General features: G+C 42.7%; 1 protein-coding gene across 1 annotated transcript in view; it reads left to right on the top strand.

Moving 5' to 3' along the window:
* Positions 1-3,866: 3,866 nt before the first annotated feature.
* The window catches only part of ADAM8 (ADAM metallopeptidase domain 8), a 70,613-nt gene continuing 49,223 nt past the window's right edge, over positions 3,867-25,256 (top strand). Inside the window, exons 1-4 of the mRNA XM_068255359.1 lie at positions 3,867-3,930; positions 12,936-13,039; positions 17,689-17,765; positions 22,568-22,646. Of these exons, the coding sequence (XP_068111460.1) occupies positions 3,888-3,930; positions 12,936-13,039; positions 17,689-17,765; positions 22,568-22,646 (303 nt within the window). The 5' untranslated portion in view covers positions 3,867-3,887. The remainder of the gene's footprint in view (positions 3,931-12,935; positions 13,040-17,688; positions 17,766-22,567; positions 22,647-25,256) is intronic.

Consider the following 25,256-nt stretch of genomic DNA (forward strand, 5'->3'; position numbering starts at 1 on the left):
GAGTGTTAAGTGGAGTGCCAGAATCAGAGCAGGAGGAGGATGATATGTCACGCTTCCGTGCGGAAGCTGAGAAAGATGAGGTGTTCTGTGTTAAATAGTCAACTACGTCCTGACAATATTGGGGGTTGATGGCACGTGCCTTCTTCTGAACACTGTACTTTGGTGGCGGGCCGCACGAAATCATGACAGCGCGATCTCGAACAGACCTGCCAGGTGGCCTGCCTCTGCCTTTTGTTTTGTCCATTTTGGGGGGGATGAAGTGAAAGGTATGCACTGACTTGACTAATACAATGTGCAGTCAGTCACACAGGTGCAGTTAACAGGTATGCACGGAGTGGTATATCACACTTTGTGCTCTCACCGGATAGGCACAGTGACACTGCGTGCGCTCATGTAGGTGGGTGGGTGCACTGAAGTGAACAACAAGTAGTAGGTATATGCAGGGATGGGTATTACATGTGCACCTGTCAAAACACAGACAGGTACCGGATAGGCACAGTGACACTGCATGCGCTCACGTAGGTAGGTGGGTGCACTGAAGTGAACAACAGGTAGTAGGTATATGCAGTGATAGGTGTTACATGTGCACCTGTCACACACAGACAGGCACAGTGACACTGACTGACAGGGCTGTATATAATGCAAGTGGGCCACACAAAAAAAAAAAAAAAAGATCATAAGAACAAAATTGGCTCTCAAAAGAGCTGTTGAGGGGTGCTTTTTTAGCAATGACAATCAGCCAGGAGCAAGCTAACAAGCCTACAAGAGCCTAACTAAGCTTTCCCTATGAGAGTCTGCAGCAATCCCTTCACTAATTACTGCAGGTACACGAGTGAGTCCACTGCCTGATCCTGCCTGCCTTTTATAAGGGGGGGGGGGGGGGGGAGCTCCAGGAGGGAGTGTAGTCTGATTGGCTTCAATGTGCCTGCTGACTGTGATGTAGAGGGTCAAAGTTGACCCTCATGATGCACTATGGGGGCGAACCGAACTTCCGGAAAAGTTCCCAGTTCGCCGCGATCGCGAACCACGGAGTTCGCGGGGAACCGTTCGCCTGCGAACGTTCGGGCCATCTCTATTTATCGCCTCTCTCACTATCCTCCTGGCCAGCACAGGTGTCACTTTTGGTTTCCAAACTCGTCGATTTTCCACAGTGCAGAACATGTTGTATTTTTAATAATACTTTGCACTGTAGCTACTGGAACTTGAAAACATTTAGAAATGGCCTTGTAGCCCTTTCCTGACTTGTGAGCAGCCACAATGCGCAGCTGCAGGTCCTCACCAGGGCCGGCCTTCGCCCTGAGCGACCGGAGCGATCGCTCAGGGCGCCGGAACGCCAGCTTCCAGGGGGCGCTCCTGCCACCCGGCCGCATATGTTAATTTGTGCTGCTGTGGCTGCGGGCTCTGGCTTGGTCCATTGCATCTGGCTCCGACTCCGCCCCCTGGTGCCGCTGGGGTTGATGGGGGCGAAGACCAGCAACGGCTGCGGGCAGCGCTGACTATTGGAATCCCGTGATAGGATGGATGGAGCAGGCATGGAGCGCTGAAGCGCGCAGCACGTGTGCCAGCTGCCCTGCCCTGTGTGACTCTCCCCCTAAGTGAGAGACGATGAGACTTGGCTGCTGGCCATCATCTCCTCTTGTGCCAGAAATTCCATCTAAGTGACCAGCAAACGTAAGGCTCCCCAAACTACCTACACTAAGGGGAAGTATATGCTTGTTATCCTATTTTAAGCTTGGGGGGTGATATGCAACTAGTAGTAGTAGCCTAGCCTAAGCCTATATATACACTAAGGGGGATCTGCCTATATACACTAAAGAGGGGATCTGCCTACAAGACTAGTAGCCTATATACACTAAGGGGGGATCTGCCTATTATAGGCAGATCCCCCCTTAGTGTATATAGGCTACTAGTCTTGTAGGCAGATCCCCTCTTTAGTGTATATAGGCAGATCCCCCTTAGTGTATATAGTATATACACTAAGGGCAGTGGCGTAGCAATAGGGGTTGCAAAGGTAGCGACCGCATCGGGGTCCTTGGGCCAGAGGGGCCCCTAGAGGCCCTCCCTCAACCACAGTATCTCTATTGGTATTGTGCTGGTAATAATTACTTCTATAGATACTTTGAATAGTGGTAATCATTAACAAACTGTTCCCCATCCCCTTCTTGCACCTCTGACACTGTAGTAGCCATTGGCAGGTTTTGGTGCACCGTATCAATTGTCATGCATAGAGTGCTGGGGGGGGGGGCCCAATATAAAACTTGCACTAGGGCCTACAGCTCCTTAGCTACGCCACTGACTAAGGGGGGATCTGTCCTCTGTATATACACTAAAGGGGGATCTGCCTGCAAGACTAGTAGCCTATATACACCAAGGGGGGATCTGCCTATAAATCTGGTTACGCTCAGGGCGCAGTGAAACCTAAGGCCGGCCCTGGTCCTCAATGAGCTCCTTTGTCTTAGCCATGACTGTCCACAAACCAACTGCAAAGAGCTGCAGTTTTTAACCTGTTGAATTGATTAAAACAGCTGTTCCAAATTAACTGTTACAGTTTGTAAAGAGTATGAATAATTTTGGACTGGACACTTTTGCTCAAATTTTAATAAAAACTGACAACTATTTTTTTTCCACCATAACGCCTCTTGTACATCATCTTATTATCTTTTGGGAGCCACCTATGTCGTTTCCCATTAAAAAATTACTTGCTGGTTGAATAAAAGTAACTTTAAAGGAATACTTAAAGCTGGCCACTAACGGTCCAATTTCTAGCGAAAAATCGTTCGAGCGATCAGAAATTCTGATCTGATTGGTTGTAAATAATCTCCATTGGTGGACACAATCGATTATGAACGAGTGAAAAAAATGTCGCCCGAATGAATTTTCGTCGAACGAAAATTTGGATTTTCTTGGTGTTCGTGATAGATAGGAAGCAATGATTGGTTAGTTGATGGTGTAGTGAACGATTTTTCGTCCGATCAGTATTTCTGATCACTCGAACGATTTTTCGCTAGAAATTGGACCGTTAGTGGCCAGCTTTAGTCTGATGAAAAAAAAAATACTTTTACTCACCCGGGGCTCCCCTCAGCCCCCTGCAGCTGAACGGTGCCCTCGCCGTGTCCCTCCGATGCATCTGGTCTCGCCGGCGGCCACTTCCGATTTGGCCGTCACCGGCCGACAGGCTGGGAACGCGGCTGATTATCCGCGTCCCCGGCCGCAATAGCATTATAGAGGGCGCTATTGCGGCCGGGGACGCGGCTGCCAGCCTGTCGGCCGGTGACGGCCAAACCGGAAGTGGCTGCCGGCGAGACCAGGTGCATCGGGGGGACACGGCGAGGGCACCGTTCAGCTGCAGGGGGCTTAGGGGAGCCCAGGGTGAGTAAAAGTATTTTTTTTCATCAGACTTAAGTATCCCTTTAAGTCAAAATTTGCCAGGGGTATGAATAATTGTGGGCAGCACTGTAACTATGTAAAATTTCGCCTTGAATAGATACACGCATTTGCACCTGCGTTTGCAGCATGTGTATCATTTTACCAATAGGATATATATTCCTCAATATGTAATTCTATTCTCTCCCCCTGGCTGTGACACACACACATACACCGGTTCCCGGACAGGTCATAACTGCAGCCGCTACCTAACAATAATATATGGATGACTGGCAGTGACCCTGCTCCCGTGCTGAGAGCAATCTACTTTCCTCAAACCTCATTTCCTCAAAATGATGATTCAACAGCAGCATGACTCACGCAGGGAGGTGCGCCGCTATCTGATCCAAGCAGCATCCAATCAGGGGCATCCTTAATTAACATATGCATGAATGCAAATGAGGGCTGATATAGTCAGCGGTCCTTTCAGTGGGTGTCGGGAGCAGGCTGGATTCGCTGGAAGGATGGGATGCGTGCTTTTGTTACTAGCTCTGTGGGCTGCGCAGGGTGAGTGGATCTCTATTCGGCATGTTATAGCTTTTCTTCCTGCTATGGCAAACTTTTACAGGAGCAGCCTCGGAGCTGTTCGTCTTCACTGTGCCTAAATATACATTGCATTCTGCAAGTCCCATGCCTGGAGCTACAGTGGGAAATATGCATTTTGTCCTTCCCGTTTTTTAACTCTTCCACTGTGTGCTGCCCATCTGTATATCTTGTGGAATATAGTGTAGAGGAATTGCTTTTTCAGAAACATTTATGTTTCGCTGCGTTCTAGGGGGATCGTTTTCCTCTATAAATATGCATTTATTCTCTATACAATGGGGATGGCAGTATCAGTACAGATTAGTACATGGAATGGCGATTATTCTGTAATATCTGGATTTTTGTCTCTAGTCGCTACATTCTTTCTTGTTTTCCTGTAAAATATAATTTCCCTCTTTCACTGATTATTTTGTTACTAGTATGAAAGTTCCTCTATCTAGGTTTATTTGATATGTTTACTGGAGTTTTTGTTTGTAAAAAATACACATATGCATTTTGGTGTCTATTTGCTTTTAGTGATTTCATGCCTTTGTATGGACTATGGGTGAACGGGGCAGAGGGTAATTTGGTACCTGACTGTTCCACATTTTCAGACCAGAATGAATATATTCGAATTTTATCCATCTTATCACCCCTGTCATGTCTTCCATGTCTCTCTCCCTTCTTTTCTGTCTCAAGTTCTGTGTTGAGCTGTGTCTGTTCACTCCACCCCAACTTCTGCTATTTCTCTCCTGAGTCCTATCTCTGTCATTTTTCTTTATTTTAGGGTCCGAAGGCAAAGCCATATCACATTCCCTTATTGAATTTACATCAATACAATGTCATTAATCCCTGGCAAGTATAGTTTGGGTACTGAAGATGATTGACAGGATAACATTCATTAACTTGTGTTCTATATTTTGGATTATGTTTCCTATTTTGGATGAACAATTTAGCCTCACATCACTTCCTGCTGGAGTGTTGTGCAAGAGACTTTCTCTGTATCTGTAGACTTTATCTCTGTGTTCTGTACTTTCAATGTATAATGCTCTCTCCTCCTCCCACAACTGCAATATTCTGCTATTTTCACTTGATTTATATTGACTGGTAAGATGCCATGAGAGTGGGGGAATGGTCATGATCAAAGAGCTGTACCTGTTATTGTTCAGCCTGTGACACAAAGGGTTTTTTTTCTACGGAGTCCATAAAAAATAATATATATGAGGTTATTAAAGAGATTTGGTGACTATGTGGACAAGAAGACTAATGAAGCATGCCCATTATGGTGGATTGGGAATATATTCTATCAGCTGGATCTCTTCAGCTTTGCTGAATATCTTTAATGTTTCAGGATGGAGGATGCTGTGGCTCATGGGTGATTTCCTCATCAGCCTGTGACACATCACCAGCAAGGAGTCACCAGATGCAGCCAACTTTATAGTGAACGGTGACATTAGAGCTTTGTGTTAGTCCATTACTAGTTGTGGCAATAATGTCACTTAATAGATGGTGACAAAACAACAAACACTAGCAAATCCTGGAAGTCAGAAAGCCGGTGTGCTCTTAAAGGACACATGAATTGAGAGCGCAATGGAGGCTGCCATTTTTTTTCCTTTTATACAATACCAGTTGCCTGGTATCCTGTTGATCATTGTGGACTGAATCACCTACCTGAAACAAGCATGCTGTAAATCCAGTAAAACTTTTTATTATTATTTTAGTATTTATATAGCGCCAACATCTTCCGCAGCGCTGTACAGAGTATATTGTCTTGTCACTAACTGTCCCTCAGAGGAGATCACAATCTAATCCCTACCATAGTCATATGTCTAGTGTAGTGTATGTATCTAGGGCCAATTTTGGGGGAAGCCAATTAACCGATCTATATGTTTTTTGGGGTATGGGAGGAAACCGGAGTACCCGGAGGAAACCCATGCAGACACGGGGAGAACATCCAAACTCCTTGCAGATGTTGACCTGGCTGGGATACGAACCGGGGACCCACCCCTTGCAAGGCAAGATCGCTAACCACTACGCCACCGTGCTGCCCTTTCAGTCAAACATTTGATCTGAATGCCTATTGATCAGCAGGACAGACAGATAATTTGCGTTGTTTAAACGGAAATAAATATGGCAACCTCCAAAGAACCAAAAGACAACTAGGCAATTCACATTGTTTAAAAGGAAATTAATATGGCCGCTTCCATATCACTCTCATTTTAGGTGTCCTTTAAATTTACTGCTAGTGCTTAAAGGACCACTATTGCGAAAAATACACGTAAACACATAAACAAAATTTAAAATACACGTAAACACGTACAAATAAGGAGTATGTTTCTTGCTGAGTAAAATGAGCCATAAATTACTTTTCTCCTATTTTGCTGTTACTTACAGTAAGCAGTAGAATCTGACAAAACCGACATGTTTTGGACTAGTCCATCTCTTCATGGGGGATTCTCTGCATGGCCTTTATTATTTCTAAAAAGACAACCTCTGATTTATATAAAGATGCAGACCTCCCCCCTACCTGTTTGCACACTTTTTTGGCAGTTGGGCACAGTAACTGCCATTTGAAAATAAAGAAAAACCCTGAGAATCCCCCATAAGGAACTGGGCTAGTTGTTGGTTCTGTCAGATTTCTACTACCTACTTAAGTGACAGCAACCAAAGAGAAAAGTAATTTATGTCTCATTTTACTCTCAAAGACATGTACTTCGTATTTGTATGTGTTTACATTTTTTTTCTACATTTTTATAATTTTCGCGATAGTGGTCCTTTAACATTCATGTTTTTTGCTGTTTGTTGTTGATGAAACTGCATTCAAAAATGTCCTGTTGGCTTCTAAATTTCACATATATTTGTACAGCTTTGCTGTGATAGCCAAAAGGGTGACTATAGGCATCATAGGACCCTACTTTAAAATTCTGATGGAACCCACAGGACTAGGTACACTGATGCAATGACACACCCCCTACTTCCTCTGCCATGGTTGTGACAACATACACATGCCATGTAATATACAGTGCACTAGCAGGAAGTCTCATAGCTCATATATGTACCAAATTGTTACCTGTTATCCCCTCTGCATCTGTGTGTGTCCACTAATTCACCAAATCCCTACACATTGATCTAAGTTCCTGTTACTGGCTTCTATGGAGAAGATGAGATCATTCTGTTTCACATCCCCTCTTCACTTCCTGTAAGTATGCTTACAAGAAGCAAAAAAAAAAAAAAAAAAAAAATTGACTGTGGCCATCTTGTGGCCAAATAGTAAAACTACATCTACATTCATTTTTTTTTAAAATGAATAGACATTTTTACATTTTAAAATTAACTGTTTACCTCCTACACACCCAAAAATACTTAAATAAAAATTTTAATAAAAAAAAAAAAATTACAATTAAAACCTAAATAGTTATGGGTCTGAACTTTTTTAATATGCTTGTCAAGAGGGTACATTACTAATATTTTTTAAATTATAAGCTTGTAAATAGTGTTGGATGCAAAACTGAAAAAATGCACCTTTATTTCCAAATAAAATATTGGCGCCATACATTGTGATAGGGACATAATTTAAATGGTGTAATAAACGGGATAAATGGGCAAATAAAGTACGTGGGTTTGAATTATGGTAGCATGTATTATTTAAAGCTATAATGGCTGAAAACTGACAAATAAAGAATTTGTCCATTTTTTTTCTTAATATTCCCGTTAAAATGCATTTAGAATAAAATAGTTCTTAGCAAAATGTACCGCTCAAAGAAAGTCTGATTGGTGGTGGAAAAACAAGATATAGATCATGTCATTGTGATTAGTAGTGATAAAGTTATTAGCGAATGAATGGGAGGTGAAAATTGCTTGGATGCATAAGGTGAAAAAATACTAAAGGCTGAAGTGGTTAAGGCCTTGGACAATTAATACGCTCTTTTGGTTTCCAGTATCATCCCTTTGTTGATGACACTTAAATGTATCACTGTACACTATTATCTCTAGTACCAGACTTTCTATCTGCTATTTCTGCATTCATGTTATTATGTTTCCTCAAAGTTAACATGAACAAATCAGAGATTGTGATATTCCTCTGTCTCTCTCTCTGCTCCCCCACCTATAGTTACAAATAATGTAGAAAACACCACAATAACCTGAACTCCTAAAGCTTGCTGTCTGGGGGGTAATTTGGAATTTGAGCTCTCATTTCAACGATATATTAACACATGAACTTCTTTCTGCTGCTCTCCAAAATAACTCCAGAATTCCTCCCTTCCTTACACAAGAGGCTACTAAAATGCTTGTACAGTCTCATCTTGATTACTGCAACACCCTACTCTGTGGCCTACCAAAAACTCCTCTCCAAACACTTCTCCAGTCCCTACTGAAATCTGCTGCTTGTCTCATCCACCTCTCCTCCATCTCCTCTGATACTGCCCCTCTTTGCCAATCCCTCTATTGGCTACCAATCACCCAAAGGAACCAGTTCAAACTCCTAACACTATCATACACAGCTCTATGTAGGCTATCCCCTCCATACATTTCCTTATTAATATCCAGATATTATCCATCCTGGTACCTTCACTCCTCCTAAGAGACCCTCTTTGTGTCCAGCTTGGTCACCTCCTCTCACAAGTGTTACCTCTCCTTCAGAACCCTCTCCTACAGCCTATCCTTCATGCTCCAAGCACACACTGCCTCATCTGCTAACCCGTTAGTCTACTACCCAGTGTCTCAAATCCACCACCCTCTAGATTGCAAGCTCGTAATGGCAGGGACCCCCTCCCCTTTGTTTCCTGTTTCTGTGCAATTTATCAATTGAAGATCTATCAGTATTGGTGATGTTATTCAAACTACACAACAATTATATGTATCTGAACTAGTGTCCCTGATTGTCCTGATTGTACAGTATGCTGAACTGCTCATGTATCTATGCTCCCTTTTTATGTATGTGTTGCACGTTGCACAGTGCTACAGAATATGTTGGTGTTCTATAAATAACAATACTATACTGAAGGGATTGTTTCCCTGATCCCCAATGAGCAACAATAATTGCATGTGTGTAGTTGGCTAGGTTGGTTTAAAACCTGCATCCCCCCTCCCATTGCTATTGCCAGGAGAACAATCGGGTAAAGTCAGTAAAAATGAACACATAAGGTTCAATGACTGTATTCACACTGACAATCATGCTTCACGTTTGTTCGGCATTGTGCTCCTTGAGTGTCCTTGAGCAAAATAGTAATTTCTCCAAATGCAGAATTACTATGCAATCTTGACACCACACTAATGTTGCAATGAAACTGTGGAAACACTGGTATGGATAGATTCCATGTTTTATGGTGCTGCGTGTCGCTATTGTGAAACCAGCCACAACTCAAGTTTTGTTTCAAAGTATCTGCTTCTTAGGTCACATTTGTTAACTTCTTTCTAGGATCATATTAAACCATAATGAGGATTACTGATAGAATAGTGACACTCATGAGGTCAGTATCTCTATGCCAGGGGTCTCAAACTCGCGGCCCGCGGGCCATTTGCGGCCCGCGATACAATATTTTGTGGCCCCAAGGCCCCAGAGCTTGTAGGGGCCCCCAGTGGCTACAAGAGGAAAAAAAAATTTTTCAAATCGGCCTTATAGTTTTTGAGAAAATCGATTTTAAAGTTGCAAAGGAAAAAAATACACATTTAAAAACCCGCCGACTTTAATGGTTAATAGCAAATCCACCTTAAATGCTAGAAACCCTAAATTTGCAGGATATGTTAAGGAGATCATTAGGAATAAGAGGAAAAAACAATTTTTCAAAAAGACCTTATAGTTTTTGAGAAAATCGATTTTAAAGTTTCGAAGGAAAATAGTATACTTTTAAATGCGGTAAATGTCACTTTTAGTAGCAAGCCTAACGGTAGTGTAATTTTACATGTATCAAAAGAAAGAGCAATACATTTCCTGACAGAGTTTCCAGGGGGTCCATACGCAGCCGCAGCGCTTTGGCCAGGTATCGCTATACAGCCGTAATATGGCTGTATGAAGATTCCTGGCATTTTTTCCTATTTTCCCAATTTTTTTTTTTATGTTTAGAGTGGGCGGGCAGAGGCGGCGATCCGCCGCGATTGACGTCAGGAGGGGCAGAGCTGAAGCTGAAAGCTCTGCCCCTTCCAGGAAATGCCGGCGGATTGCCCCCGGGGCAATTTGGGGGCTCTGCAGCCCTCGTTTTGCGGCGGGGACACGTGAACTCCCTTATGCGGCCCAGCCTCATCCTGACTTTGCCTCCTGCGGCCCCCGGGTAAATTGAGTTTGAGACCCCTGCTCTATGCAGTCACTTGAAGGAAAAGAAGCTGTTGTGTGGCACTTCCCACATATATAGGATGATGGTCCTCAGCATGAATTGCACAAACAACTTCCTATGAGCCGCACTATATGCACTTCATTTATATGTCACGAGGCGTGTGCTCCGCATAAACACCTGAAGAAAGAGTCCAATCACATATGTATAAAGAAGCAAAGAAGCGTGCACCTTCCGTCTCTGGGTTTATTTCCGCATTGGTGACAATTCCGTAATACAGTGATTCATAATATTCATTAAATATTGCGTATAAACATCGTGCATGATAGATCTTACGTATCCTATAGTGAGTGGGTCGTCATAGTGGAGGTGGGTGGTGGGTAGTAGGTGGTATAGTGACGGCCGTTTCGCGTCTCCTGACGCTTGGTCACGCTGCAGACCACTGACCATTTAATGAATATGATGAATCACTGTATTACGGAATTGTCACCAATGCGGAAATAAACCCAGAGACGGAAGGTGCACGCTTCTTTGCTTCTTTATACAACAGTATCTCTATGCACCTGCCGAAAAATGTTCAACTTCTATGCAAGGTCCTAAAAGTGTGGGTATGTTATTTCACAAACCTTTTGGCAACTTTCATTATAGGCCAATTGAATCAGGTGGAGTTTTGCCAACTAATAGCAGAAAAAGTTTTAAGGAGTCTGGACCGGTTTTGCAGGATCACTAGTATGGTAGTTATCTAGTGTTCTCCAGCCTGGGAGAGCTATAGATAATCAGGCCTGTGCCTTTGGCCTGAGTAGTGCAAAAAAAGAAGCTACAATGTTTTTCTTGTTTTAGCTATCTGAGCTGATTTTGTTATGTGTGAGAAGGTGCTAGGGTTACTTTTATACCCACTTATAGTTCAGTGTTCTCCCCAGGCACTTTTAGCCGGGTGCTCCACCCGGCTGGTTTTGGTGAGCACCCGGCTGTCATCGGCTCACCTCCTCCTCTGCTGTAAGCAGAGTTCAGCCAAGAAGTTCTGGCCCTTCATTCTCTCATATCGCCCCACCAAGCTACTTTTTCATGCCACCCGGCTGGAAAAAAAATTCTAGGGAGAACACTGTAGTTACCTAGGGAGGTGAAATATTTAGAAATGCTGAAATATGTTCACCCATTGTAAAAAGTTATTTGGCTGAGTTATGATAACTAAAGACAGGCAATTTGTTGCGATCTGGTGGCAAGGGGAAGATACCTGCTCTCCCTTCTTACTAGAAAAGTTCATATTGGAATAATCCATCCAATCGAATATAGGGACTGAAAGAACTTCTGATTTTGAAAATGCAATGTCCATAACTGGAAACTTGGACAGAAATAAACAGAGAGCAAACCTAAAGGAATTTTGAGCTTAATTAGCACATTATTATTGATATTATTATTATTATTATTGATTTTTAAAGCACCTTCATATTCAGTTGTGCTGTACTAAGTTAGAAACAAACATGGGGTACAAAATAATACAGACAGTGGTATACACCAATATATAAAATATGGTTTTCGTAAAAAATACTGAATCGGTACAAAGTACAGAATTGGTAATAACAGTGACAAAATGAATATGAATAAATGTGTAACAAAATCAAGACGCAAAAAGGTGAGAGAGCCCTGCCTTTGTGAGCTTGCAAGAGAACCTGCTATATCATTGTTATGATCTGCTTATGGTCAGGTGTTGGTGCCAATTGCGGAGTTATATAACTGGGCTGGGAAGCATTTTATGTATACTCTGAACTTTTTGCCCCTCAATTGTATTGCATCGCTTCCCTCGTGTTACCAGCAGCTAAATCAAATCATTTTATAAGTAACAGTGTACTTGGCATGGGTTCTTTGCCCCTACAGCAGATGCTGAAAAATATGTTGGCATTGTTGGAGCCAGAGGCATTATACCAGGGTGGAGACAGGAAATGAGGGAAAGCAGTAAATACTGGTTACGGTTTGTAACTCTTTTCCACTTTACGGAAATGCTTTATTTGTTTCTGTGTTTGTCACTATAAAGTCATTTTCCAACTTCCTCTCTGTGCAGGGAGTGATGGATATAATTATAAGGACACGAGAGCAGTGAAGATCTAGAATATCTTCTGACAGCTTACCACACTATTCATAAAATAAAACTCATTTCTGTGGGGCTTAAAATCACTATAAACCAATATATATACCCAAGTACAAACATGTAGGGCTGGGCAAGTTCCACAAAGTAGGCTTCCAGGGCTTCTTCAAAAATCATAGCTGACCCCTAACATCTGCTGTATTCTCTAATAACTTTCGTCTAAAGAGCAGGCTCCTAAAATATCCTGTCAGCTACTGGATTGAATAGAGTGGCTCCTAAATTCTAAATTACAGTAATTTTTGCATCCCTGCAGTGAGTAAAAAAATACAACCTATTGTATATCATTAGATGTCTGCAGTAAACATAGATTCAAGTCTCAGATCTTTACCTATAATAAATCAGCAAATGTAATCCGTTTGCCTTTAGCTGATCATGGTCATGTGATAACGCATCACTTTTTGCGTAGGATAAAATAAGAGGAAAGAAGTGATAATGTGATCTTTACCATCCAGTCATAAACTTATTAGTAACATGATTCTTTCCTAGGAGAATTTATATGGGAGAAACTGGACAATTGTAATGCAGTTATTTAAGTAGCTGTTTTCTTTGTGTATGCATTGATGTTTGTTTTTATGTAGGATGTTCAGAAGTGGTCCAACTCCCCCATGTTAAGACATATGAGACGGTGACACCCCAAAGATTACATCAAGTCTTGGAAAAGAGGGACTTGCATGGGACTCAGGTAGTTGTTTATGTCTTAGTTCCTCACAGAGCTGTGTGTAATAGTGATGATCGTAATTTCGCAAATTTCGATTACGCAAAATTACATTACGTACATTTTCGCAATTACACCTATACGTAATCACGATTTGTAAATTCAATTGATTTCGCATAGTAATTCGTAGTTTTGCGTAATACAGCCCCCATACACGCTATTGACACCAAAATGATACATATGTTAAGGAGAATAGTGGGTACAAGTCAAAAAAATAATTTTCCAAAAAGACCTTGTAGTTTTTGAGAAAATTGATTTTAAAAATGCAAAGAGAAAATCGTATTTAAAACTGAAAAATTACAGTTTAAAAAACATTTTTCTTTGCACTTTTAACTAGATAAGGACCGCAGTGATTGAGATCTACGCCCTGTTTTGGTGGGCTCCTGGCTGGCAGGGCGTAGATCTCAATCACTGTCCGCAGCGCGTTTCCGCCGCTACCTGCCGATCGCGCCGCTCAAACCCGACGATTCTCGCCGCATCTCACAGGCTCTGCCTGTCTCTATGACGGCAGAGTCATGTGAGCCGGTCAGGAGACGATTTCATTGGCTCCTGGCCCTGTCTTTCAATGTAAGCCGCTCCCATTGGCTTACATTGAAAAACAGGGTCAGGAGCCAATGAAAGTGGCTCCTGACCGGCTCACATGACTCTGCCGTCATAGAGACAGTAGAGTCTATGTCCTAAGGGTCTCGGCGAGAGGCGATGATGGCGGTTGCGGCGGGTATGTGCGGCGATTCGTCGGGATTCCGTTGGGATTGGACCAGCGGTCTCTGGTCTTTAAGTGCCCAGAGACCGCTGGTCCTTAAATGGTTAAAATCAATTTTCTCAAAAACAACAAGGTCTTTTTGAAAAATTTCACATTTTTCCACTTGTACCCACTATTCTTCTTAACAGATGTAGCAATTTTGGTAGCAATAGCAAGTATGGGGGCTTTGCTATTAACTGCCAGTCAGCATAAAAGTTTGCGAAATTGCGCAAAAATTACGCAAAATTATGAAATATTACTATTAGATACGATATTACATTTTTCTCTGAAATTTTGCATTACGATTACGGTGTGTAATTGCGAATTTCGATGAGAAATTTTGCACATGCGCAATTTCGGCCCACCACAGGTGTGTAATGTTACGCACTCAGTTTTGGCTTTTTATGTATTTGAAATTTAGCACGATTTGACTTTAATGTTCACACAAAATCTTTGTACCACCAGTATGTATTGGCAAGCTGCAGAAGTCTAGTCATGGGACTGTATGAGTTAATTCTAAAAATGGTACGGCAAGAGAACTTTCTGTCTACAGAAATAACAAATGAAGTAGCCTACCCATAACCTAACCCATAAACCATTCTGTGGAGACAAAGTTCATCCTGTGATCTGGCTCAGCCCCCTCCCCTTACTTCTCACTCACAGCATATTTCATGTCACTGAGATAACTTGGGCTCCTTGGGACTTGACTCATACTGTAAAGGAGGGGTGTCCAGCCAACAGATAATGCAAGCCGTCTGGTCATAAGCCCGGTTACTCCCTCCCGAAAAACGACATTGTTTACTTTGAATATTAAAGAGATTTCAAAGGAAGCACTTTGATTTGTATTGTTATACAATAAAACATATCTGAGATCTTATAAATGTGTGGCTCTGTAAAGTACATGACATGCCCCTTATTTAAGGAGATGCTATATTGTGGCAGTCATAGACAACATGAGACTAAAGCCTGGTACACACCTTAAACTTTGATTGGTCAATCGCTGCCGTATTTTACCACCTCCATGCAGTATGAGGGTTTACCTCCCAGTATTCAAAAATCTGTTGTTCCTCATACTTCATAGTGGTGGTAAAATTGGCCAGTTGTTGACCAATCAAAGTTGAAGGTGTGTACCTAGCTTAAAGAGCCAAAGAAGCAAATGTTATGCTTAGATGCATCATGCCAAATGTTGTCAATAATTTACTTTGGTTTCCCAGAACAAAATGTAGTACTGGTTTCTGAGTGACAAACAAATATTTTGGATATACTGAATTTACGGCCCTAGAAAGTAAATACGTTTCATGCCATCCTTGAATCAGTAATATTGAACCTTCAATTTGGTGACTTCCATAACAGTGTGACATTCATGGAGAAAGCATATTTACACAGTGGCCCATATGCAATTATTTTTTTCACCTGAGTTATCACCTATGATATAATTTTCATATTCTGTTTAAAATAACTTTTAAGTATTTTACAATTGAAAAAGTACCCAAAAGTTTATGAAAAAGTACTATCAAATTAATTTTGAGTATTTTCTTGCATGCTGGTGATTTAACCACTTTACCCCCGCGCGTACGGATTTCTCCTTTTTCCATCCTTTCACCCCCAGGGACGGAGAAATCCGTACTCTGCGCACTCCCGCCGCTGTCCGCGTTCCCGCTCGTAAACACGCCGCCCGCCGCTAGTAAACACGCCGCCGCCCGCTCGCCCAGAGATCAACGAACGGGAAAATCGGCTGAGCAGCGCGATCATTGTGAAAAAATAACAAAGTCCCAGCCTCTTTCTACTTCCTGCAAGCGTCCGGAAGGACGCTTGCAGGTCGCATGAAACAAATTTGTAATGTTGCCATCTTGTGGCCAAATAGTAAAACTACACCCTAACCATTTTTTACACACAAATAAACTTGTTTTACACAAAAAATTAACTCCTTACCTCCCACACTCCCCAATTTTTTTTTTTTGTAATTAAAAAAAAAATAAAAAAAAAAAATTTACAATTTAAAAAAATACATAAATAGTTACCTTAGGGACTGAACTTTTTAAATATTTATGTCAAGAGGGTATAACACTGTTACTTTATAAACTATGGGCTTGTAATTAAGGATGGACGCAAAACTGAAAAAAATGCACCTTTATTTCCAACTAAAATATTGGCGGCAAACATTGTGATAGGGACATAATTTAAACGGTTTTATAACCGGGATAAATAGGCATATACATTTAATAGGTTTTAATTACAGTAGCATGCATTATTTAAAAACTATAAAGGCCGAAAACTGAAAAATAATAAATTTTTTCCCACATTTTTTCCTATTTTCCCATTAAAACACATTTAGAATAAAATTATTCTTGGCATAATGTCCCACCTAAAGAAAGCCTAATTGGTTGCGAAAAAAACAAGATATAGTTCATTTCATTGCGATAAGTAATAATAAAATTATAGACGAATGAATGGAAGGAGCGCTGAAAGGTGAAAATTGCTCTGGTGGTCAGGGGGTAAAACCCCTCAGTTGGGAAGTGGTTAAAAGGGATTTTATTGACAATTTTGAAAATATTACCAAGGAGAAAACCCAGGTGAAAAAGTTAATTGCATATGGCCCCGTATGGGAAACAAATTGATAGGCTCAGGGTAACACTTGTAGCACTTTAATGTTTTAGATCTTATTGACTACTCACATAAAGTTCTTTGGCATATCAGGGAAGCCAAGTAATTTTTCAACCCAAAAAAATTGTTTAAAAAAAAAAGTGTTTAAAGCTACATACACAAGCAACCAATGTATTGTTCGCCCCCTCACTTGCCGCCTGAAAACTGATTGGTCATGCGCAGCTCCTTGCCCCTCCCCCCTGCACCAACAAACCAGCATACATTGGCAAAATAGCATACATGTAAAGCGATATTCTCCTTTTTAGTAGAATCAGTGTCCCTTTGCCCGATCTCTCACAACACGGCTATTACACACTGATTACTATTAGAGTTAGAGGCACCCCAGGGCCCCCAACTCCCCCCCCCCCCCCCCTCACACGCACACACACACACACACACACACACACACACACACCTTAATCTCTAGTTATCTGGCTTACAGTCACTGCTATGTATCCCTGTTTCTTATGTCTCTTTGCTAAAACACAATATGGTAATGAGTGCTGAGTGAGTTGTGCTCCCCCTCCTACACTGTGCCCTGAGGCTGAAGCCTCTCTCGCCTCTGCCTAGGCCCAGCCCTGATCTAAAGAGAGAAAAAAATCATCAGTAGATAGGATCACTTGTATTTTACAGTTGGCACAAGAAGAAAAAAAATGATATCTTCCTTTATTGGGCTTTTTCAACTCGTTAACTGTAAATATTGCAGTCTGATTGCAGTCAGTTTTGGACATCTATAGCTGTCTGTAAATAGAAATGGGATGAAAATGCTTAATAGCATTACATTAAAATAAGGCTTGTGCAGTATTAAAATATGTTTTATAGTATTTATTTAACATACCGTTAAGTGGAATCTCCCCTTAACATAGATAAAACTAGCCGGGACTTATTATACTATTTGAATGGCTACAAATGGATTGTATAGTCTGCTGCGGTCTTCTTGCTTATTCTCATGTGACCCAGCATTGTTTGACATGCATTCCTATGCTCTTGATTGAAACCAGCCTCCTACTACACACATAGGCTAGTGACAGCTCTGTGAAGCTCAGAGAAGACTAATATCTCTTTCCTAAGCCATGCTTCATTAGGCTATGATTAACCCCTTTTCGTTTCAGCACCACTATGTTTAGCAGTTGTGACTGTTCTTATAATTGATATAATGATTATGACACAATTCAGGAATAACTGTTACCACACCAAAGATATTAACTGTTGCTGAATCTTATGTTTGCAGAAACACTATCCAGAGCATGCCCAGTACGCACTGACTGTGGGAGGCAAGAATTATACATTGAAGCTGCTAAAAAACAGGTACTGAAGCTGATGAGTTAAATTGTTACTGATGGGAGCTACCTCTTAGAACCAAACATAGTCGGGAGCAGATCTGTACATAACAGCTAGAAAATGAAAACTGCCATGACCAAAGAGTGTCTGGTGGGGGCAGCTATACTCATACTAGATTCATAGTTGAGATGGCCATTGTTTTGGGAGGAGCAGGGGAGGACTGGGACCTTTTGGCCTGGGGGGACAACACAAACTAGAGGCCCGTTTCACGGCATCCCCAGCCCAAAGCCATATCTTTCTTGTGTGCAAATCTTCAAATTGTGATGACTAACAGCCCCAGCCACAGACACACACACACACAGACACTATGTACCTGATGCCTAACCCCATTTCTCCGCACAATCTACCTGTCTGTCTCTGATGCCTAACCTTAAAGGAGTTATCAGGCTTTTTTTCTTTTATGAAAACAAGTGCTACTAATCCAGGGCTCGTCCAGCCCCAAGCTCCCAGCCGCAGCTCTGCAGGCAGCTGTTCGCTGCCGCTGCCTCCCAGCCCCCGGCGATGACGCCAGGCCGACTGCGCCTGTGCGAGCGGCGCTGTCAATCACCGCCACATGGACCAGAGCGTACTGTGCAGACGCAGAACTACTGCGCCTGCGCAGTACACTCCGGTCCACGTGGCGGTGATTGACAGTGCTGCTCACACAGGCGCAGTACAGGCCGACATCCAGGTCGGACTGGTGCCATTGCCGGGGACTGGGAGGCAACGGCAGCGAATGGCTGACTGCAGAGCTGCGGCGGGGGACATGCTGGGAGCGTGGGGCTGGAGGAAGCCCCGGGTAAGTAGCACTTATTTCATTAAAAATGCCTGATAACTCCTTTAAACAACCCCCCACACACACACACACACACACACACACACACACACACACACACAAACAAACCTACCTACCTCGTGATGCTGCTGATGCCTAACCCCACTCCTGCCCACCCACCATACAAACTACTTGTTTGACACCTACCCCCCCCCCCCCCCCCCTCCAACTACCTGTTTGACAGTGCCTAACTGCCTGCCTCCCCCCTCCCCAGCCGCCAATCACACCACAAGAAGAAAAAACATTCCCCCTCAGGCCAGGGTCAGAATGGGGATGATTATCACACAAAAAAAACCTCAGAGGGCACTGGCCTGGGCAGAGAATTGAATTTGACAGCAGTAGCAGGCAGGCAGCAAAGTGTGAGTAACTCAGTGACAAGAAGGGAGAAGAAGTACAGAATCAAAATTTATAAAAAACCACCTTCTCCTCTGGCGACCTGGACCCGTCCTCCTCTATCCTCCTGTCTCCTCAGTCCTACACCTCCTCCTCCTCCACAGCAGCAAGCAGCTATTGGTGGCATCTCCGACTCCCAGCCCCCCCGAGTGTCCGACTCCTCCAGCCAGGACAGCCAGCCACTCGTAGCCGCAGCTCCAGGCCCCCAGCCCCTTAAAGCACAGAAAGCTGAAGAGTGATACAGCTCACTCCAACGACACCTCAGGCACAGCAGCACAGGGGAGGACTGTGTCAGACTCCTCCATCCAGGCCAGCCACACGTAGCCGCATCTCCAGGCCCCCAGCCCCCCCAGCACAGAAAGCTGAAGAGTGAGACAGCTCACTCCGATGACAAGACAAGACAAGACAAGACAAATAACATTTATATTGCGCATTTCTCCTTGCGGACTCAAAGCGCCAGAGCAGAGCAGCAGCCACTAGGGCGCGCTCTATTGGCAGTAGCAGTGTAAGGGAGACTTGCCAAAGGTCTCCTACTGAATTAGTGCTGGCTTACTGAACAGGCAGAGCCGAGATTCGAACCCTGGTAGCCTGTGTCAGAGGCAGAGCCCTTAACCATTACACCATCAGCCAGACACCGTAGGCACAGCAGCACGTTGCGGGCGGCAATGGCTCCAGGCGGGGGGCGGAGTCAAGCAGGGTCAACCCACCGGGCTGGAGAGGACCTAAGCTATTTGTGTCCTTGTGCTGCTCACATACACCGCAGGCGCAGCCACGCACAAGGGCACACCACGGCCGGCCGCCTCAGCCCCTTCTCTGATTGGATACTTCAACTTGCCGGGAAATATTGCGCGAGGTTGCGATCCCCACTGCGAACCTGTCACCTGTGGTATGTCTGCGGCCGCTGCGTATAGCAGCGGCTGGCCCTAATTACTTAAGATTCGGGCGGCCCGGGGGCCAATTGCCCCCCGTCCCCCTGGGCCAGTTCTCCCCTGGGGAGGAGTAAGGCATATGTCAGACAACTGGCAAAACACCAGCCATAAATTACTGATACAGATCGCTTCTTTCTTGTGACTTGATGCAACAAATGCTTAGATTAGACTGCTCGCTTTCAAAAAGTATTTGTAGCAATAAGGTGCTAGAAGCGATAAAACTTGCACCATGAATGGCAGCAGGCTGTATATTATAAAGCTGTGCATGGCCACTGTGCAGGGGCAGCATTATCCTGCATGCAGACTTTTTCATCTCCTTGTTGATTGCATATTATGGGCACTGTTTTGTATCAGATGGCACGACACATAGGCAGATCAATCTCTTATCACTTGCATTGGGCATGTGGCAGAGCACAGAGGCCTAATAGTAAAGTATTGAACATAAAATACTTACAGTTTAGCTAACCTCTTTTTTATACCTTGTGGTTCATCTCTCTGTAGATAATAGAATGATTGAACAACTGGTAATACCTAAACATGAATTAAAGAAGAACCACATAAAATACATATGTTGTGATATTAATATGAAAAAAAACTGCAATTCCTGACACTATAAGTTGCTGGTTCTGTCACTCCCTTGCTTATACCTTAGCTTCGCTATTTAACCATTTTCGGACCGCAGTGATTGAGATCTACGCCCTGTTTTGGTGGGCTCCTGGCTGGCAAGGCGTAGATCTCAATCACTGTCCGCAGCGCGCATCCGCCGTTTCCGCCGCTACCCGCCGATCGTGCCGCTCGAACCCGACGATTCTCGCCGCATCTCACAGGCTCTGCCTGTCTCTATGACGGCAGAGTCATGTGAGCCGGTCAGGAGCCGATTTCATTGGCTCCTGACCTTGTCTTTCAATGTAAGCCGTTCCCATTGGCTTACATTGAAAAACAGGGTCAGGAGCCAATGAAAGCGGCTCCTGTCCTGCTCACATGACTCTGCCGTCATAGAGACGGTATAGTCTATGTCCTGAGGGTCTCGGCGAGCGGCGATGACGGCGGTTGTGGCGGGTATGTGCGGCGATCTGTCGGGATTTCGTCGGGATTGGACCAGCGGTCTCTGGTCTTTAAGTGCCCAGAGACCGCTGGTCCTTAAGTGGTTAAAGGGTCAGTGGCCAGAGATAAGTCTGCAGCCAGAGAAGATTAGTATACCTCCCTGCTTGCTGTGAGGTTGTGACTCATAAAATAGATGCAGCTGTGGGATAAGCATGGCAAGCAGAAAATCATCAGTTACTAGCAGAGCATTAGCAATGTCTGCTCCCATACTTCTGTCATGACTGGATTACTTTGAAGCAAATGTGTGTGAGATGTGAATGCTGCACTGCTGACCTCCTCCTGGAAATGCTAAGTGCATGAGTGTTATAAGCAGGGGAAAGGGAGAGCATTTCTCTTGGGAAAGACCTCAGCCCAGGTTAAGTTAGCTGAACCATTCGTCAGAGCAGGTTAATGTAGCTGAGCACTGCTTACAGTGCATTTTCCACCTTTGTGCTCTTTGTGCATCTCCATCTTTATGCAGTCTTTATCTCGAATATGTGCATCATGATGTCATGGCCTGGGAGCTTTTTCATAAAGCAGAATTGTTCAGCATATTTTTGCCTTGCCATAAGCAATGCAACGTGAGATCAAAAGGCTTGATTATCTGTAACCCTTATTTAGACACAAAGGGCCTGATTCACAAAGCGGTGCTAACCCAGTTAGCACGCCTAAAAGACTTTAGGCATGATAACCATTGCACCATGCTGGTGAAAAGCCATTTTAGGCGTGATAAGTTTGGGCGTGTTAAGTTTAGGCATGATAAGTTTAGGCATGCTAAGTTTAGATAAGTTTAGATCACACGCAAAGTCCCACACGCGAAGCAGCGCCATTAAACTTTATGCGAAGTACACCAGACTTTGCTAGCGCAAAACTTTTGATCAGCTGTGCACTGCGTTGCTAACCCAGTTGGTGCTTAAACTTATCATGCCTAAACTTATCACACATAAACTTAACATGCCTAAACTTATCACACCTAAACTTATCATGCCTAAACTGAGTTTAGGTGTGATACAGGGCTTTTCACCAGCGTGCTAACTGTTAGCACCGCTTTGTGAATCAGGCCCAAAATGTATGCTTCACAGGGTATATAATAATTATAACTCAGGGGACTCCAATCACTCTGATACAGAGATGTCCCCTCCAAAGTAGTCATGCTTGTTGTACAGACCTTTTAGATGGGCCCCATACCATAGGGGCTACCATGGTAAGAAAGTGTATGGGGGGGGGTGAACATTGGACTGTCCCATTAAGGATTTTCTGTGGGTCCCATGCTTTGCAGTTTCACCCCTAACTGAAAGGACTATCCTTTACTGCTGTAAGGCTTGACAATGCAGCATATAAGCATATATAGCATATATAGATATACAATAATTTGTTTTTTCCCTTACCCCATGTCTTTTTTTTTTGTTTGTGAGAATGTCCACCTTTACATTACAGGACCAACGTTTGTGTCTCTTTAAATTATGCTAAATGCTAATGTACACATTTTACTGGTAATACTGTATGCAACATATTTTTGAACAAAACTCAGTAATATACTTTATTTTTAGGGAACTTCTGGCGAAGCAATTTACTTTAACCTATTATTTGAATGATGGGACAGAGGTGACAGAAACTCAGGAAGGACAAGTAGGTGACTATACAGATGGTATTTACTAATGCACTCTATTTACAGAAACCGTGAATTCTTAAAAAAAAAAATGTCGGCCTGCATTATACATCCAGCACCTTATAACAGACTCAGTGTATTGTCCCAATCCAGGACTATTCTATTCTCCTATGGTAAATCTTTGGATTTTTTAATTGGGAAACGTACACATCCCCTTCCCACTTGGCCAAGATTGGGCCTACTGGTTGGGCAAGCTATATGCTGAAGTATAGGTGTTGCTATGCATAGCCAGGAAATGGTGCAGCAGCCTACGCCTGCAGCAAGGGCAAGTCAATGTTCCAACCACCATCTTGTATTGTTGGCTGTACAATACATTAGAGAGTTCATTTTCCTTTTGAATTTAGTGGTCATGTAAAAGTGCAAGTTTTTCATGCTTAGGAAAAGCACAGAAGAATCAAAACCCTTTTTTAAGAAAGAGTGAGAATCTTAGCTGGGGGTGATGTCTGTGTTCCTGTTGGTGATATTTCCTCTCGCTTCCTGGCCTTGAGATATTTGTAATACAAAAGAAGAAGAAAAAGCCCCAAAGTGTTCAGATGGTTTGAATATCATTCAAAAATGCTGCTTTAAAGTCCCACACCACTTTTTAGACATGGCAGCTCACACAGTGCCTTCAATGAGTTCAGCAGTCAGGGCTAACAGAATTTCTAAGCCATGAATCATCACGACAACCAGAAAGGGAAATTAAGCATTTTTTATTGTTGTATCGTTCCTTAACCACCTCAGGATCACAGTTTTTTCCCTTTAAAACCAGAACAATTTTCATTGCTCCTCCCATTCATTCACAGATAAATTTATTGTTACTTATCACACTAAAATGATCTGCATATATATTTATTTTTTTTGCCACAAATTAGGCTTTCAACACAAAAGCTTTATTTGTCCTGGTTATTACAATGTTTAAATTGTGTCCCCTAGTACAATGCACAGCGACAATATTTTATCTGGAAATAAAGGTGCATATTTTTTCCGTTTAGTGATTTTTTTTTTGATACTATATCAGATCTAACAAAACTTTCTTTGCATAATTACCAGTAATATACCCTCATGACATACATATTAAAAAGTCCCTAAAGTAACTATTTATGTAATTTAAAAAAAATGTATTTTTTTTTAACTAGTGTTTTATTTTGGTAACTATGGGGCAGGGGTAGGAAGGGTTAAAAATAATAAAATAAAATAAAAATAATAATAATTTTTTCTATGTAAAAGTGTATAATGTTGTATTTGGATGTATTTTTACTTTTTGACTACAAGATGGTGCTACACTAACTGTGTGCTATTAATAGAAACACGGAAGTGTCTGGGCTTTTTTACTGAGCGCTTGCGTCTCGTTGCTGCACGCTCTGAGTCAACACAGGCATGGTGAAGGGGGTTGGGAACAGCTGATTCTCATACCCCGATCACAGAAGGAGGGGATTGCGATGGTGGGCCAAATGGAAACGGCGTGGGGATCACAAATGCAGCAGTAAGTATACAATACGCATATCTACGCCCCTGAACCACAAGGGAAGTATACAGGGGCGTAGATATGCGTAACAAGGATCCTGAAGTAGTTAAGGATGCACGTCTGGACTTCACAAACACAGCTAGGAGAATAGAGCCCATTACTGGCACTAACTGTTGTGTCTATGAAAGTGGTGCCAAGCCACTTAATGAGATGAGAGACTTGAGCAATTTACACTGACACTTTTAAGTCCAATATCATCCTGACAATCACAGAGGTATTGTCAGACTGTACTTCACCCCTGTTTTTCCTCATCCTGGAGATGTAGCAGTGCTTTCCACGTGAGGAGTTTCAATTGTATTCCTTTTCCTCCCAGAGATATGACAGCCAGTTATAAGAACTCTCCCACAGGATATAAAATGCACCTTAGAACAGTTGTTCTTGTTGGCAGATTTATCCCAACTCTTGCTGTAGTGACAAACACTAGAATTCACTTCACTTTCTGTTCCAATATAAAACGTCACTGATGCAGGAACAACTGTAGTGATGACCAAATCAACAATAAAAACTTAACAGATGTTTGAACATGTCGCAACTTTTATGCTAATTTTTAGCTTGAGCTGAAAGGTGGAATATTTTTAGTGTTGTACTGAGTCGAATCCATGGACTATTGTTCCCAACTCACTGCAGTGAGAGTGTGTGTGAGGTGTGTCTGTGTGACTGTGACCCAGGTGGCATAAAAGTTTGAGGAGGGTGAGGTGCCAAATGGTTAGAGATCCAAAGAATTTCACTACACATCTATATATTGACTTGACTTGAGTTGTGACTACTTTTATACAATAGTTCTGTAGGTATATTTTTACATTTGTTTTAATTCTGAGTATTAAGGAATACTTTGACCCACACAGCTGCTGACAAGTCCTAGTGGCGCAGGTACCTCATCAACATTTATTACTATCTCCCAAGTTTTATCAAGGAAAGATATTTGCTGTGCATGGAAAACGATTTCCTTAGGAAGCAGGAGTAAATTACTGTGATTATGTTAACTATGTACCGAAAATGGCTTCTACTGAAATAGCCAGCTAAATGAGGAACAAATAAGAAAGCTTCCAGAAAACCACAGTTT

The sequence above is a fragment of the Hyperolius riggenbachi genome, chromosome 10 (genome assembly GCF_040937935.1).
Source record: "Hyperolius riggenbachi isolate aHypRig1 chromosome 10, aHypRig1.pri, whole genome shotgun sequence".
Taxonomy (NCBI): domain Eukaryota; kingdom Metazoa; phylum Chordata; class Amphibia; order Anura; family Hyperoliidae; genus Hyperolius; species Hyperolius riggenbachi.